Below are 16,936 nucleotides of genomic sequence, written 5' to 3'. Positions count from 1 at the left end.
AGTGAGTCTGCTTCTTCCTCTCCTGTGATCTCTCTCACTTCTGCTCTCTCAAATAAATAAATAAAATCTTAAAAAAAATAATTGATATGATACCTAAAGGTATGACTTTAGGAATGTCTTCATAAGTCTGGCCGATGAAGAAAAATCCTTGGCTTGAAACTTTCTGAAGTTTAGACCCAAGTGGGTTAGATAAAAATATGTTTGAGATAAATGAATCTATTCCAACTTTTTCAAAACTGCATTCATATATTAAGACTCAACCTATCCACAAACACTATATGCACATGCCATAGGCAAGGGGCCGTGACCAACTCTTATATCTGTTTCCTGAGGCCAAAAGTATTGCCTGAAAAGCTTCTTAACCAAATGAGACATTTGTCTTTTGTGGTATCCAACTTGTCTGTATGTTAAATTGTACAGATGAATCCAGGAGTGCAACAAGCCATACAAACCCCCAAATTGATGCCCTATTATTTCCCCAAAGGAAGGAGCTACAGCAACTTTCATCTTCCTCCAAAAGACACAGTTGTTGGAGCAGATGCTAACCATGGGCATGCAAGGTGCCTTGCTCAGGAGTGACTAATCAATTTCCCAGAGGACTCTGTGGGGTAGTGAGCTCCAGAGGAAATAGATGGCAATGAATCACAGTGCTCAGGAGTGGAAAATATAATATGATTCACATTAAAAGAAAAGGTTGAGGGAGAAAAAAACAACTAAAAATTAAAACCACACACACACACACACACACACACACTCATACATCAGCAAATACCACACTGAGCATGTCAGTGTAACTTCTGCTTTTTCAAAGTTCAAAGAAGGAAAAAATGGGCAGATTTTCAAAACAAAGCCTAATAAATCTACATTTTATTGAAGTATTTTATTGAAGAAATGAATTATTCTTAGAGAACTTGATATTTGTAAGAAAAAAGGAGCCAATATATTGTTTTTCATTCAATCTTAAATGGTCGTTTAGACACCTTCCTTAATTTTTGTTGAATACTAACAAACTTTAAGATGTTAACTTTTGCTTAAAGTATACTTTATCTTTGTAGATAAAATTCCTGCCTCATTATGATAAGCATTCTCGGGAGTAGCATCATTTAACTTTTCAGTAATGAGTTCCCTAGGAATGCAAATAAGGGTGTGGAAGTTGTGCTCCCCAAGAATCAAATCAATAAGCAAGTAAAAAACAAACAAACAAAAAACCAAGCCTCTAAGATATTGGGATCAATCACTTTGAAACAATGGAAATTAATGGCAACAATGAGTAGAGCCATAGAGCTTAAAGTACAAGCCAATGAATAATTCATGCGGGCACAAATTTTGAGTTTCTTTGCTTAAGTAGATAAATATGAATGTGAATTGGTTAGTTACAAGAAAACATGACCCGTTTACAAAACATAAGTTCATATTTGGATAGGATTTGGTTTATTCCAACCAAATGGATTTTTAAATCGACATGGACCAGAAATTGAATGACTTGACAGTGTGGAGCAGGAAGGTTTTGGGTGGGTGTCTGGGTAGGGGGTTGTGTGACCACACCGTTATTGAGTAAGGGACAGGAGGGGCTAGGTAGGGAGAGAGAGAGGAAGCTATGTGATCAGGCTCACAGAAATCCCAAAAAATGCGGAGGTATAAGGGAACCAGAGATAAGGGAACACACCAAACCACCCTACCCTAGGTGTCTGGGGGGGGGGGAGGAGGAGTCTTTTTTTATGATAATCACCTGTGACCAACAAAAAATAACCAGACCCTAAAAAGAAGTAAACCATTAAAAATGTTGTCACTCATCCTTAATCAATGGTGCCAGTAGAGAAGCCAAAAAGATTTACGTTCCCTGGTTAGCTTTCTATAAAAGACCAATGCTAAAAGCCCTCAGTGGCAACCCTACTGGGACCCTTCTCACTCCTAAGAGCTTTTTCTGTATCCTTGCTTAATAAAACTCTATAGCTTTACTCACTCTTCCTTTGCGAGATTCATTCTTCGACTGCGTGAGACAAGAACCTCGCTCTCCTGCTTCATTATCACTAGCGGTTGTTATGATCTAAGTGGTATGTTACGAAACAAAATGTCACCCCTCTGGGAAGTGGCACCAATCAGTGAAAAGGTAGAGTCAGGCCTACGGAGCCCTGAGGTGAGGGAAGGGTGGAAGGGAAGGAAGGAGGAGCCAGCAGTGTGATCACCCCCACATCTCATACCCACAGGCATCTGTTCCAGGGAGCTGGGCCTCCAGCAAACAATCTGGGTCAAGCCTTTGAATGCTTTATCATTGTCTGAATTTTCCAACGTTGGGAGTTTTCTTGGGCCAAGCTAACTAAGTGGCTGAAATCGCCACTTTATGTTTTATTGTCTGAACTCCTAGACACACTTTGACACTCCCACTTGCCACTAAAAACAAAAAACAATCTCAGAAACAGCATTTTGAGCTCAGATGTTTTGGTTCCCACATCTTTCATTAACGCTACCATTTTCTATTTTGACCGACTTGGCAAAATTTACAATTTACCAAAACTTGAAGGGATCGTTCATCATTTCCAATTACCCATCAGGAAGGCATTTTATAAACATGTCTGGTTTTCTGTAATTTATTTATCTTGTATTTCCAAATATCAAAATTCCTAACATGCAGAAATCACACCCCCAGATAATAAAGACTACGTGTTATTTTCCAGTTGTCTTTTTTCAATATTTTTGGTCATAAAACGAGGAAACAAGTGATCTGATTAACCATGTAGACATTCAAATCTAATGTTTTTCTGTAAATTTAGAATAACCTTTTTATTACAAAAGCAATACAAGTTTGCTATAGGAAAATTTGAAAATAAATTCTAAAACAATAAATAAATTTAAACGATTAGCTCTATTATTCCCTTGTAGTACATCCTTTCAGAATTTTTATGAACCCATCTGTCTCTACCTCCTTATTGCATTGCATTTCATTTTTTAATGTTTATTATAACCTGACATGTGTTGTGTATTTACTTGCTTGCTTATCTATTGTCTAATTCTCCCACTAGGGTGGGAATCTCCTGGGGAAGCCCTTTGTCAGCTGGTTCTGGCCTCACAAAGTGTCTGATGCATAGTAGGGTTTCCTAAAGCTTCAATGAATGAATGAAAGAATGAATAGTTGGTACTCACTAAATATTTGAAAAATTAAAAGCCAGTAAGTACAAGCTAACCTGCTGAAAGTCAAGGAGATGGCAGGTGGACTGGAACATTTTTCTGTTCCATCTCATTGTTCTTTACTCCACCTGCTATTAGGTAACTGGCCCATTAATTTCTGCTTGAACTCAATAAATGTACGGGCTATATTTGGTTCACGTTCATTATAGGAGAAATTGTAGAAGTCGCGCGTTTGGTGGGAAGTGAAAGAAAGGCAACTCCATAGTGGCACCGGCTATGCGCAATCTCCGTCAGTGCGGAGAGGGTGTGAGGGGAGCACTGCTGGGGAACACGCAAGCGCCCGTGCCCATGCGCGGACCAGCTCTGGTCGCTCCTCCGCTCCCCGGGTCTGGCTCTACACTGGCAGGCAGACACATAGCAAGTGCCTCTTACCCATACACGGGGTGGGGGCGGGGGTAGGCTGAGGAAGCTGGGTAACTTCTGTAGGGACTGAAGAAAGAAAGATAAGAATAAGTCTTTTCATGTTTTTCCTTTATCTAACATCTGGACATTTTTAAATCACCAATTTCCCATTTACAGAAAAAAGGTTGTCAAAGAAGTATGTCTTGATTTAATAAAGATCCATTGTGTCTTTACCGGACAATGACTCTTTTTGGCAGAAGACTGAAAATCTGATCTCTCCCTTCCCTTTAATTCTTTTACTGAGGATGAAACACCAGGAAACAATTCCTGAGCATACCATTCTGATGGGGTGTGGGGACACTGATAGGGGCTAGGGTTTTCCTTTTTTAACTTCCTATTTGGAAATAATGTTGACCTTACAGAAAAATTACAACAGTCCAAACCCTTTTTAATCAGTAAGAAAAGAAACAAAAACGAGAAAAGATTTGAACAGACATTTCCCCAAAGAAAATTAGTGAATGGCAAATAAGCACATGAAAAGATGCTGGACACCATTAATCGTTAGGAAATACTAAATGGGAAATAAGATGTCACTACGCTTCTAAGAGAATGATTAACATCAGAAAGATTGACGGTACCAATTGTTGGTGAGGATATGAAGAAACTGGACCCTTCATTCAGTGTTGGTGGGAATGAAAAAATGGTACAGTCTCTTGAAAATAGTGTGGTGTTCCTTAAAAAACTAAACATATACTTACCATATGTCCCAGAAATTTTGCTGGTTAAGTACCTACCCAAGAGAAATTAAAATATATGTCCACATAAAGACTGCAAGTGGAGATGTTCGTAAGCAGCATGATTCAGAATAATGAAACTAAAAACAAACCAAATTTCTATCAACTGTAGGATGGATAAACAAAAAGTGATATATCCGTACAATGAAATACTACTGTACAGCAAAAAGGGAACAAACTGTTGACATAACTATGATGTGAATAATTTTAATAACATTATGCTGAGTGAAAGTTAGACACAAAAGTCTACATATTGTATGATTCCATTTACATGAAATTTCTAGAAAACCATATATTTACCCAAACATTCATACTTGTATTCTTAAAATGGGTGAATTTTAGGACATGTAAATTATAAACTAATAAAAGTGTCTGCATTAAAAAAAAAAGTCCAGCATATTCTACATATTGTTCTGCACTGTGCTTTTTTCCTACTCAAAACTATAACTTGAATAGAGTTTCATATCAGCTCATTAGCTCTCCCTCTTTTGTTTGTGGTCGTATAAGATTTCATTGTATGGCTGTGCCAAAATGTAGATAAATTAAATAGCCATGCAAAAGAACACTCACCTTTCCCCATTCAGTCCAAAAGTCTTCAAGGTATTTAGCTTTTGCTGGGCTCCGTTGCAAAAGCTACAAATTCCCTCCTTCCATTCCCGAAAATCTCTGGAGTGCCCTGTAGCAGATGCTAATGGTGCCTCATCCACGTCCCCTCAGCACTTACCATCCTCTTAACAAGTCTAGAGTTTCCACAGCAAGTACCAGTAGCACTCTTTCTGAAGACTCTGACAGCACCATTCTTGACTCACCCATGGGTGGACTAGAAGACCAGGGAATTACTGCCCCTTGAAATGGCCCTCACCAATGATAGATGGGAATCAGCGGATAAAATACCCCAGCGACCTCACTCCTTGGTGAAGCAACTCTGAGTTGAGGTCGAATCATCTCCCAGAGCCCCCCTTGCCCACAGTGGTAATCTGCCCATTAACACAACTGCTTTCCCTTCCCTGTCTCATTTATCCACTCCCCCCACCATCCTTCCCACCAAGAAGTGACACTTAGTTATTGGCTCACACATCTGGTACTTTATGCTTCACCCTTGCGCATTTATAAAGACAGACACAAACCACTAAGCTCACAGGCATTTTGATTTAGTATTAATGGGGCATATGATTTCATTAATGTGTTTATTAGAATGCTCTAACGGGACAAAGTAAGGTGCCATGGTTAAGACATTAGCATCAAGGTCTGTGTTCACTTGCTTGCTTGCTCAGCCAATATGTGGACACAATATAAATAACTTACGAGTGTTTGCAAAGACGTTTAATCGTTCAAGGCTTAGGTTTTTTTCCACAGACCTTCTTTACAGGGCCAAGAACACTACAGTCAAGCCACCCTGAACATATGCTTTATGACTTATAACTCACAAAAAGCATAAAACGCAAGTCTTTTCCATGCTAACTTGGAAAAAGTCCTGTAAATTCATGGCTGCAAATTCCAACCAACATAAAAGCTCTGCCTCTTCTCCTTCCAGCCAAATTGTAGTCATGCCAGATGAGAGAGCCAAGGTACTGAGAAAAGCAGAGAAACGAGATTTTTACAGGATTCCAGCCTTCTCTTAAAATGTAGGAAAATACACACATCAGTGTAACTGACAATTTATTCATTCCACTTGCTGCTCTTATTTCACTCTGAGCTTGAGCAACTGGTAGGGGCAGATGCCAAGTCTCACCACTTGAGGCAGCTTCCCAGGTGGTAACCAGTTGTAACTGGGACGGAAGAGCTCAACAACTCTAGACACTTTGTGAGTCCATGATGAGAAGTCATGGTACAAGATAAGGCAACAATCCCCAGCTGAGGTCTGAGACAGCAAAGAGGTTTCTGGAACCTGAGGGTGTGCAGCTTTTAATGACCATTTCATCTCCCATTTATAACAAATTAGAATATCATTAAAGATTTGGGATTTTGCCCAAAGTGATAACGAAGACTGGCATTGGTAAAGCTTCTACATTTCATGTTGTATTTGCACAGTTTAGCAGCAGGCAAAGGAGGCACAGTAGAGAGCCTTGTTGATTCTAAGCCAAGGCCAGTAGCAGAAACTTCCCCAGTGAAGGCAGAATATACCTCTCTGCCTCTTAGCTTGGGTTTGGCCACGTGACTTCCTTTACTCAATAAGATAACACAGAAGGCCTCTTGGGTTTGCACTTGCACCCCTGTGCCTCTGTCACAGTCATGAGAGGAACCTTCTTCGGGCAGCAGCTGCCCACAGGCCTGACTCAGAATGCACTCAGGTGGAGCTGGCCCGAGCCCATACCTCAACCAAGGGAAGCCAAGCCTAGCTGGACCTATGCTGGAAGCAGAGCCACCCAGCTGAGCTCAACCCAGATCAACCAAACCCCAGCCAACCTTTAGTTGCATGAGCTAAATAAATGCTCATTGTTAATTTTCCACTGAGTTTGGGGGTGGTATGCTGTGCAGTGACAGCCTAGGCAGAGAACAAAGGGGAAGTACAGGAAGCCAAGGGGAATAATGCACAATAGCTTTTCCCTGCCTCCTTCCCTGGACAAATGGGTGGCAACATACAGGATTACAATGATGAAGTTCATAAGTGCTTTAAAAAGATCCCCATGATTTCTCCAAGAATACCCCAGCTTCCGTGTCCCTTGTTGGGATAATTCCAAGATGTATCCTACACCATCTGTCACAGATCCCCAATGGGGTTGCGCCCCAGCTACCCACTGTCACCGGCTCATGGTCACATCCTGATGGCCTCCTGCTTTCCCAATCCCACCCTCTCCTTCACTGTGTGTCCGAGTGTCACTGCACACAAATTCTTGACCCAAGCCAAGGTATGGCTCATTTTTACAAATAAAAACTAACATTCATGGAGCACTCGAATGTGCCAGACACCACGACACGCAGATGACTTCACCACTCTCCATTTTGTCATCGGTAAAATGGGGACAAAGACGGGGCCTCGCTACCTCTTAGGGCTGTGTGAGGAAAGAACGGGTAACGTACCTAGAACAGGACCTGACTCATCGCAAGCCTTAAAGCAATGCTCCTATTTCCAACAAGACTCACTTATTCTTATTACTATCAGGCTTCTAAGCTGCATCTGCATGTTGGAAAGAACCAGTAGAATTGAGGAAAATACGGAGGGAAAAAGAAGAATGAGTAAAGAGAGAAATTCTTCAGGAAATTACTTTAAAATTCTCAGCCAGCGGATGGCAGCACTAGCCTTTAATTAAACAGTAAGCAGGGAGCGCAACAGGAAAAACAAGCATTCCCACTACATTTAATAGACTGGTGATGGGTAGTAAGGAGGGCACGTATTGCATGGTGCACTGGGTGTTATACGCAACTAATGAATCATCGAACTTTACATCGGAAACCGGGGATGTACTGTATGGTGACTAACATAATATAATAAAAAAACATTAAAATAAAAAAAAAATAAGTGAGATTTAGTCGCATGGAAAGAAGAGAAGCCTGAGAACCAGAGAACATCAGAGAGGAGTCCAGCGAAAGACACCAGTCAGGCTGTGCTTCTCCATGTGCAAGGCTAAGGCACGGGAGGTATTTCCAGCAGAGCTGTTTCAGATGGGCCCCATATAGTGGCCTGAGGATTTTGGTCTGGTGAGCAGAGGCTTACGCTTGCTCTAGACCCTACCAGAGCACCCTCTGGGTACCGTGAAATAGGGTGCTCAAACCCAGCCACTGGGGCCTCAGGGCTCAGCCAGGAGGAGAAGGAAATGGATCACCCAGTGGGATTGAAAATGACCCATCCCTGCTTACCCAGGGGAAGTTGGGGAGTCTTCCCAAAGGTAGCTGCTTACTTGCCGCTTGCCAAATTCTCCGCTGGTGAGGTCATCCCACCAGCCCTACCCTTCCATAGCATGCTCCTCAGTCCAGGATCCAAACGGAGGCCAGAGGAAGGGGAGGGAGTAAATCCCATGTGCTTTGATCACACCTGCACAAGGGCTGCCATTTCTGTCGAACCCGCAGGCCACATCAGCATGGTGGGGTTCAGCCAAGTGCACCACGGAAGCCATCACACAGCTGGGCCTTGAACCCAATCTTTGCCAATGCCCAACTGCAATCAAGGGTAAGTTACTTGACCTCTTAGCACTCAGTTTCCCCATATACTAAGTGAGGATAATAATGATCCTGCCCTTATAGGGCTGTTGTGACGATGAAATGTGACTATGAACATGGTGGTAGTTTCACAAGGCCAAGTGTTCATAAGGTAAAGCCCTCCTGAAATCTCATGGGAACAAAGTGATTTGGGAGACAGACCATTTGACCCTTCCCCTCCCTCTCTGCTGGTTCCCCCGAGTGAGACATGAGAGAGCCACACTTTCATCACCTGCCACCGCTCCTCCCCATTGACAATGGGAGGAAAGGGAAGAGTAAAAGAAAAGAGTCTTCCTACCAACTATGCCCCCTGCGCTCTGCCACACCCCTCCCTCTCAATCCCCTTTTTAGAGTTAGGCGAGTGGGGAAAGGAGAAAATGGCCGGTGTCTCTTCTATTCTGTATCCATCTCAGCGTCTTCTTGCTGTCCACTCTCCAGCCCAGTGCCATTTTTCTCGTAAATTATTGGCCATGCACGTGGTTTCCTTTCATTCTCTGTCGTAATGTTGTTAATTCCCTGAGTACAATAATGGCCTTTCACGTGGTGTTGTGGGTTGCAAAGACGACCGCAGTTCTGTATCCTCCCTATATGCCTGCCCTTTGCAAGGCGGCTTTGCAGTTCCTCCCATCAAAGGCTGTAGACGATTTTTCTTCTCTTGAATCTGGATTGGCCTGTAACCTGCTTTGGCCAATAGAATCTGGCAGATGTGACCCTGTGTCATTTCAAGCCCTATCCTCAAGAAGCCATGTGTGCTCACTCTCTTGGAGCCCTAACCTGCAGGGCGAGGAGAGACATGTAGAAAAGAGGTGAGCCATCCCAGGTGTGGCCGCCATCACCTGGCAGCTGATTGAAGATGCATGTGTCAGCCCAGCTGAGCAGGCCAGACCAGCGGAGTCCAGCCCAAACCATCAACCTGTAGAATCCTGAACTAAATAAATGACCATTATTTTAAGCTACTACGTTTTGGGTTTTTTTTTTTTAAGGCAGCAAAAGCTAACTGATGGATTGGGCCATAAAAAACATGATTAAAGACTTAAATTTGCCTCATATTTTGCATGCATTTATTTATCCTTCATAATAATAATAAAAAAAAACAATCCTCATATTCTGGTCCTGCTGCTGCCTCCATTATTATTGGAGCCCTACACCCGCTAAGCATAGGGTAAAATAGTGGACATTCTGGACAAGGTAGAGATAGGAGTTATTCACAGTTCTCGAGCAGCTGCAATGATATGCACATAACTAAATACAAGATGAAAGACACAAGTGCCACCATCCTATGAGTAAAGGCTGCCCAGAATGAATGCAGAAGCTACATGTCATATTTCAACATTCGCACCAAAATCAAATTTCCCATGTCGCACATCTGAAAATATATTTCACTTGGATAACGACGCAGTGAAATAGAGTGTCTCAGAGCCCTGCCAGTTCCTGCTATTGTTAATTGACCGTTGCATTTCATTGAAGTTGTTTTTTTATAGAAGTCAAACATGAAGATGTTTTATCTAACAGGAAAGACAGAGGAAGTGAAAAAGAAACCCCTGACCTCAAAAGACAAATCTTTAGCAGCAAGATAAGACATCGGTATTTATATCTGGAATTTTGCACTTCCTTACCCTACTGTCATCATTGTCGAGAAAATTCTCAGTTGATGCCCTCTGGTATTTATGTCTCCTGCCTTTATGCATTGTCTACGGGGAGTCAGAATCTGTGCTAGAAGACATGAGGTGAGGAGACAGGAGACAGTCTCATCCCTGGCCTCAGGGAGCCTGAAATCAAACAAGAAATTAACCATGTTGATAACATAGAAGTATCTGGTCACACAAATGACTATTACTTCACATGATATGGAAAAGTATCTCACGTGACATGAGCAGATCCCATGGAATCTAAGCTCATGGGGGGACGGTAGTTGGCTTCCTAAGAGAACTGTCTCAGCCAGGACTGGCAGCGTTTATCTGGGGTTTGAATTCAGGAAACAGAGTCACAAAAGACTATGTAAAGCTAAATCTCCTGTTTTACTATCTTCTCCTCTTATGCCAAATGGGTTGGCTTTCTCTGAGAGCAGTGGTGTCTAAGTGGCAGCAATGGCCCCAGCTCTTGATCCAGAAGGAGCGGACAGCTGGGCAGTGGTAGATCTCATAAGCTCTGGTAGACCAGACCTGGACTCAAATCCCAGCTCATGGTGTGGCCCTGAGTGAGTCACATCATCTCAATGGGCCCCCATTTCCTTACTTGTAAATGAGTGTATTGTCCTCTACCTTACATGGTGTTGCAGAGGGTATAAATGAGACACCTCGAAACAATGACAATGTTAGTGCTGCTCATGAATCTGCTGTGGGGGCAGGGCTGAACAGGAATAGTTCATCAGGGACAGCTTGTCTCTGCTCTGGTCAACATCTGGGGGCAGCTCCAAGGCGGGGAGCTGGAGCCACCCAAAGTCTCAATCACATGTCAGTATGGCCTTATGTGGGGCTGGTGGCTGGAACCCCTACACATGGCCTTTCTGGGCCAATGGTGGCTGGTCTCAAAGACAAGTGTGCCTAAAGAATGAGAGAGGCAGGTACAAACCATGTTGTCTTTGATGATCTGGATTTGAAGCCACTCTGTGTCCCTTCTGCCACCTTCTCTCTGTCACTGAGTTCTACCCAGACTCCAGGAGAGGAAAAGTAGACTTCCCTGCCTGAGGGAGCATGTCTAGGTTCTAATCAATAGTGTTGTGGCCATTTTTGGAAAATTAGATCTGCCAGTGATGTCTACTGACATTCCTTTGATGCTAATTCCCTGTTATATGGAGACCTATGATGCTACAGGAAAAAAAAAAAAAGAGAGAGAGAGAGAGAAAGAGAAAAGTGGGGTTGGGAAGAAATGTACAAGAGAGGGCAGACAGAGTAAGGTTTTTATGTTGGGATGGGGTCACACCATCGCAATGCCCTCTTGGTGAACAACCAGCTTCTTTGTGCTCCCTGGTGGCCCCATTTCTACGATGGGGACAACAGCAGTGCCTGCTTCATGGTGGTGTTGTGGGCATTAAATGAATTAATCCATTAAAGTGCTTAGAGCCTCACCTGACACGTAGTCTATGCTCCATAAATGGGAGCTTTAGTTTACGTTCTCCTCAACCGCCTTGGTGTTGGTTTGGCCCTGCAGCCAATGCATCTTACACTGACTCGCTCAGACACCTGGAAATGGGTACGAAGCTGCCCATCAGAGAAGTCACACCCGCACCAACATAACCGAGCTAGAGCACACAATCTCTCTGACGGCACGGTAGAACCTGGAAATCATTGCCACACACTGGGTTTTATCATCTCAATGTTACATACCTTCACACTGGCATGTCCCCGTCTCCCTCTTCAGTTCAGCCGCAGCCTCCCCAGTGTCCTGAAGGGCTTGCACATTTTATCTTTTCCAGTGGAAGTTCAGAAGTCCGGATCTCTTGTCTCCATCTACAACACACAGAATTAGCCATTTAGGGTTTTGGAAGCATTTTAAAGATACTGTGAACAACCACATAGCAGACTTGCCTCACCAGGCTCTGGAAGGATGCAGTGATAGCTGTGAGTGCGGCCAGTGGCCTTCCCTTCCTTGTCTGGCCCTCATTCTCACCTCTGGGCCAGGTAACTAAAGACGGGCTTTCTTTACCAGAACGTTCTCTAAATCCCTATGCCAATGCTCAGATTTCTAAAACTCTGAAATACTCTTTCACTTAAAAAAGCTAATTAGGAACCAAACTCCCTTCTCTATCAATTAAGTGTCAATTTGTTTTCCATTATCCCCTTGCAACATGTCAGCTTCTACAAATTTAAAGAGTTGTGCAATCTTCCAGTCTAGGACTTCGAAATGGGACCAACTGAATAAGAAATTGTGAATTATCCCGAGATCATGACCTGAGCTGAAATCAAGAGTTAGACACTCAACCAACTGAGCAACCCAGGTGCCCCCCCCAACTCTCTTTTTTAATTCAGGTTTTCCTCGGACTCTTATTTCACACATAGATAAGATTACTGATAAAGGGTCGAAGTAAGCTTTAAGGCCCATTCACATCACTTCACAATGTCTTCTAGAAATCTTTGCTAACAGATACACAAGAAGTTGGGAGTTAATTTACTGGCCCACTAAATTCAGGGTAAGCCACACAGTCACACCCAGCAAAGAATGTAAACCAATACAATTAGAAGCAACAATATTAATTTAGGAGTTAAGATGGCGGAGGAACAGGCGTCCCCTTTTTCAGCTGGTCCCCTGAGTTGGGCTGGATATCTACCAGACCATCCTGAATACCCATGGAATCAGCCTGAGATGTAGGAAGATACATCCAGATCTCTACAAATGAAGATCTCCAGCGCTGAGTATTGTGGTACGAAGCAGGGACCTGTTAATCTGAGCACAGATATCGGAAGATAAACGGAAGGGGGAGGGAGCCTCCATGCTCGGGTGCCGGGAAGCAGTAGCCACCTGCACTGGGGAGCGGGCGGACTCACGGACCGGCACCTGCAAGAGAGCAGACTGAGACCGTGAGCCTGGGAACACACGTGCAACCAGACTGAAAACAGGCGTTCCGGAGCACCCCCGAACCATACTGAAACAGGGAGCTCGGGAGCACGCGCGGGGGTGGCTGGCGGCTGGCGGTGTTAGAAGCACAAAGGACAGAGACGTGCGGGCCCTGGAAGTGAGGGCTGGGACGCTGGCTGCAGGGTACACAACCCGGAACACTGCAGGGTTTTTAGCAGCACCAACAGAAACAGAGTTAAAGAGACCAAGAGAGCTCAGTGCAGAGCGGACTGCGATCTCTCTGTTCTGAGACAGAGGCTGAGATTCGGCCACTGCTACTCTGACTCTCAGAAGAGCCACAGAAAACTGCCAGGGAAAGCTGCCAGAGAACAAAAGCCCGGAAATACCGGTTCACTTTGTGCCCATCCCCACCACTCCCCTCGCAGGGGATGGGGCAACTCTACCCAAACAGGGTTGCCTGAATATCAGCATGGCAGGCCCCTCCCACAGAAGGCAGGCTGAAAAATCAAGAAGCCCACATCCCTAAGGTCCCTATAAAACAAGAGCACGCTGCCTGGGTCTTGGTCAATAATTCGGGCTCTGGGCAACCCTGCAACCTCTCCTCATCAGAATGACAAGAAGGAGAAATCCCCCCCCAGCAAAGAAAAGATAATGAGTCTGTGGCCTCTTCCATAGAACTGATGGATATGGATATAACCAAACCATAAGAAGTGGAGTTCAGAGTAACAATGGTCAAGATGATGTGTAGACTTGAAAAAAATATTAACGAAAATATAGAATCCCTAAGGGCGGAAATGAGAGTGAATCTGGCAGAAATTAAAAATGCTATGAATCAAATGCAGTCAAAACTAGATGCTCTGATGACCAGGGTAAATGAGGCAGAAGAATGAACTAGTGAACTGGAGGATGGGATGGTAGAAGGGAAAGCTGAAACAGAAACTTGCCTCAAAAAATTCCAATCTCAAGAACGTAGTTTATGGAGATTACTGACTCAATGAAACGTTCCAATGTCAGAATCATCGGCATCCCCGAGGGTGTGGAGAAAGAGAGAGTTCAAGAAGAGATATTTGAAAAAATTGTAGTTAAAAAGTTCCCTTGAAAAAATTGTAGTTAAAAAGTTCCCTAATCTAGCAAAGGAAACAAGCATTCATGTCCAAGAGGCAGAAAGGACCCCTCCCAAATTCAACCACAACAAACCTATGCCATGTCACGTCATAGTGCAATTTGCAAATATTAGATCCAAGGATACAGTATTGAAAGCAGACAGGACAAAGAAATTTCTCACGTACAAAGGCAAAAATATCAGGATTACATCAGACCTGTCTACACAGACCCGGAATGAGAGAAAGGGCTGGGGGGGCATTTTTAAAGCTCTTTCAGAGAAAAACATGCAGCCAAGGATCCTTTATCCAGCAAGGCTGTCATTCAGAATTGACAGAGAGATAAGGACCTTCCAGAATCGCCAGACACTGACTGATTTTGTAACCACGAAACCAGCCCTACAGGAGATATTAAGGGGGTTCTATAAAAGTAAAAAGGCCCCAAGAGGGATACAGAACAGAAAGTCACAATCTACAGAAACAAAGACTTTACAGGCAACATGGCATCATTAAAATCATATCTCTCAATAATCACTCTCAATGTGAATGGCCTAAATGCTCCCATAAATGCCACAGGGTTGCTGACTGGATAAAAAGACATGACCCATCCATTTGCTGCCTACAAGAGACTCATTCTGAACCTAAAGATACATGGAGACTAAAAGTGAAGGGATGGAAAACCATTTTTCATGCCATTGGACCTCAAAAGAAAGCTGGGGTAGCAATTCTCATATCAGACGGACTGGATTTTAAACTAAAGACTGTAGTTAAAGATACAAAAGGACACTATATTATACTTAAAGGATGTATCCAACAAGTGGATATGACAATTATAAATATCTATGCCCTCAACAGGGGAGCAGCAAGATACACAAGCCAACTCTTAACCAGAATAAAGAGACATATAGATAAAAATACATTAATAGTAGGGGACCTCAACACTCCACTATCAGCAATAGACAGATCACCTAAGCAGAAAATCAACAAAGAAACAAGAGCTTTGAATGCCGTACTAGACCAGAAGAACCTCGTAGATATATATAGAACACGACACCCCAGAACAAAAGAATACTCATTCTTTTCGAATGCACATGGAACGTTCTCCAGAATAGACCATATGTTGGGTCACAAAACAGGTCTCAACAGATACCAAAAGACTGAAATTATTCCCTGCATATTCTTAGACCACAATGCATTGAAATTGGAACTCAATCACAAGGAAAAATTTGGAAGAAACTCAAACACTTGGAAACTAAGAACCATCCTGCTCAAGAATGAGTCGATAAACCAGGAAATCAAAAATCAATTTAAACAATTTATGGAGACCAATGAGAATGAAAACACAATGGTCCAAAACCTATGGGACACTGCAAAGGCAGTCCTAAGGGGAAAATACATAGCCATCCAAGCCTCACTCAAAAGAATAGAAAAATCTAAAATGCAGTTTTTATATTCTCACCTCAAGAAGCTGGAACAGGAACAGAGGAACAGGCCTAATCCACACACGAGAAAGCAGTTAAGCAACATTAGAGCAGAGATCAATGAATTAGAAACCAGAAGCACAGTAGAGCAGATCAACAGAACTAGAAGCTGGTTCTTTGAAAGACTAAATGAGATTGATAAGCCACTGGCCAGACTTATTCAAAAGAATAGAGAAAGGACCCAACTTAATAAAATTATGAATGAAAAGGGAGAGGTCACAACCAACACCAATGAAATAGGAAGGATCATTAGAAACTTTTATCAACAGCTTTATGCTAATAAATTAAACAACCTGGAAGAAATGGATGCCTTCCTGGAAACCTATAAACTACCAAGACTGAAACAGGAAGAAATTGATTTTTTAAATAGGCCGATTAATTCTGAAGAGATTGAAGCAATTATCAAAAACCTCCCGAAAAACAAGACTCCAGGACCTGATGGATTCCCCAGGGAATTCTACCAAACATTCAAAGAAGAAATAATACCTATTCTCCTGAAGCTGTTTCAAAAAATAGAAACAGAAGGAAAACTACCAAACTCATTCTAAGAGGCCAATATTTCCTTGATCCCCAAACCAGGCAAAGACCCCATCAAAAAGGAGAGTTACAGACCAATATCCCTGATGAATATGGACGCCAAAATTCTCAACAAGATCCTAGCTAATAGGATCCAACAGTCCATTAAAAGGATTATCCATCGTGACCAAGTGGGATTCATCCCTGGGATGCAAGGGTGGTTCAACATTCACGAATCTATCAGTGTCTTAGATTTTATCCAGAAAGAAAAATTAAAAAATCATATGATTCTCTCAATAGATGCAGAAAAAGCATTTGACAAAATACAGCATCCTTTCCTGATTTAAACACTTCAGAGTGTAGGCATAGAGGGTATATTCCTCAATCTCATAAAAACCATCTATGAAAAGCCTACAGCAAATATCATTCACAATGGGGAAAAGCTGGAAGCCTTTCCCTTAAGATCAGGAACACGACAAGGATGCCCACTCTCGCCATTATTATTCAACATAGTACTAGAAGTCCTTGCAACAGCAATCAGACAACAAAAAGGGATAAAAGGTATCCAAATCGGCAAAGAAGAAGTCAAAATGTCTCTCTTCGCAGTTGACATGATACTCTATATGGAAAACCCAAAAGAATCCACCTCCAAACTTCTAGAAGTTATAGAGCAATTCAGTAATGTGGCGGGATACAAAATCAATGCTCAGAAATCAGTTGCATTTCTATACATGAACAATGAGACTGAAGAAAGAGAAATTAGGGAATCCATTCCATTTACAATAGCACCAAAAACCATACGTTACCTTGGAATTAACTTAACCAGAGACGTAAAGGATCTATATTCTAGGAACTACAAATCACT

The 16,936-nt window shown here is 42.7% G+C and overlaps 1 protein-coding gene across 4 annotated transcripts in view; it reads right to left on the bottom strand.

Annotated features, from left to right (window-relative positions):
* Nucleotides 1–16,936, bottom strand: part of RIN2 (Ras and Rab interactor 2) — a 239,755-nt gene that overhangs the window by 169,874 nt on the left and 52,945 nt on the right. For 2 of the 4 annotated variants that reach the window (XM_045809811.2, XM_045809827.2), the window contains exon 2: nt 11,786–11,908. Coding sequence is in view for 2 of the 4 variants with exons in the window: in XM_045809820.2 (XP_045665776.2) it covers nt 10,076–10,147 (72 nt within the window). In the remaining 2 variants the exon portion in view is untranslated. Of the gene's footprint in view, nt 1–10,075; nt 10,229–11,785; nt 11,909–16,936 lie in introns of those variants that run through there. The other 2 variants (XM_045809820.2, XM_045809802.2) reach the window with 2 other exon arrangements.

This window comes from Ursus americanus, chromosome 22 (assembly GCF_024610735.1).
Source record: "Ursus americanus isolate L20-20 chromosome 22, mUrsAme1.1.p, whole genome shotgun sequence".
Taxonomy (NCBI): domain Eukaryota; kingdom Metazoa; phylum Chordata; class Mammalia; order Carnivora; family Ursidae; genus Ursus; species Ursus americanus.
The sequence above is the reverse complement of the archived record's forward strand: the minus strand, read 5'-3'. Positions and strand labels throughout refer to the sequence as shown.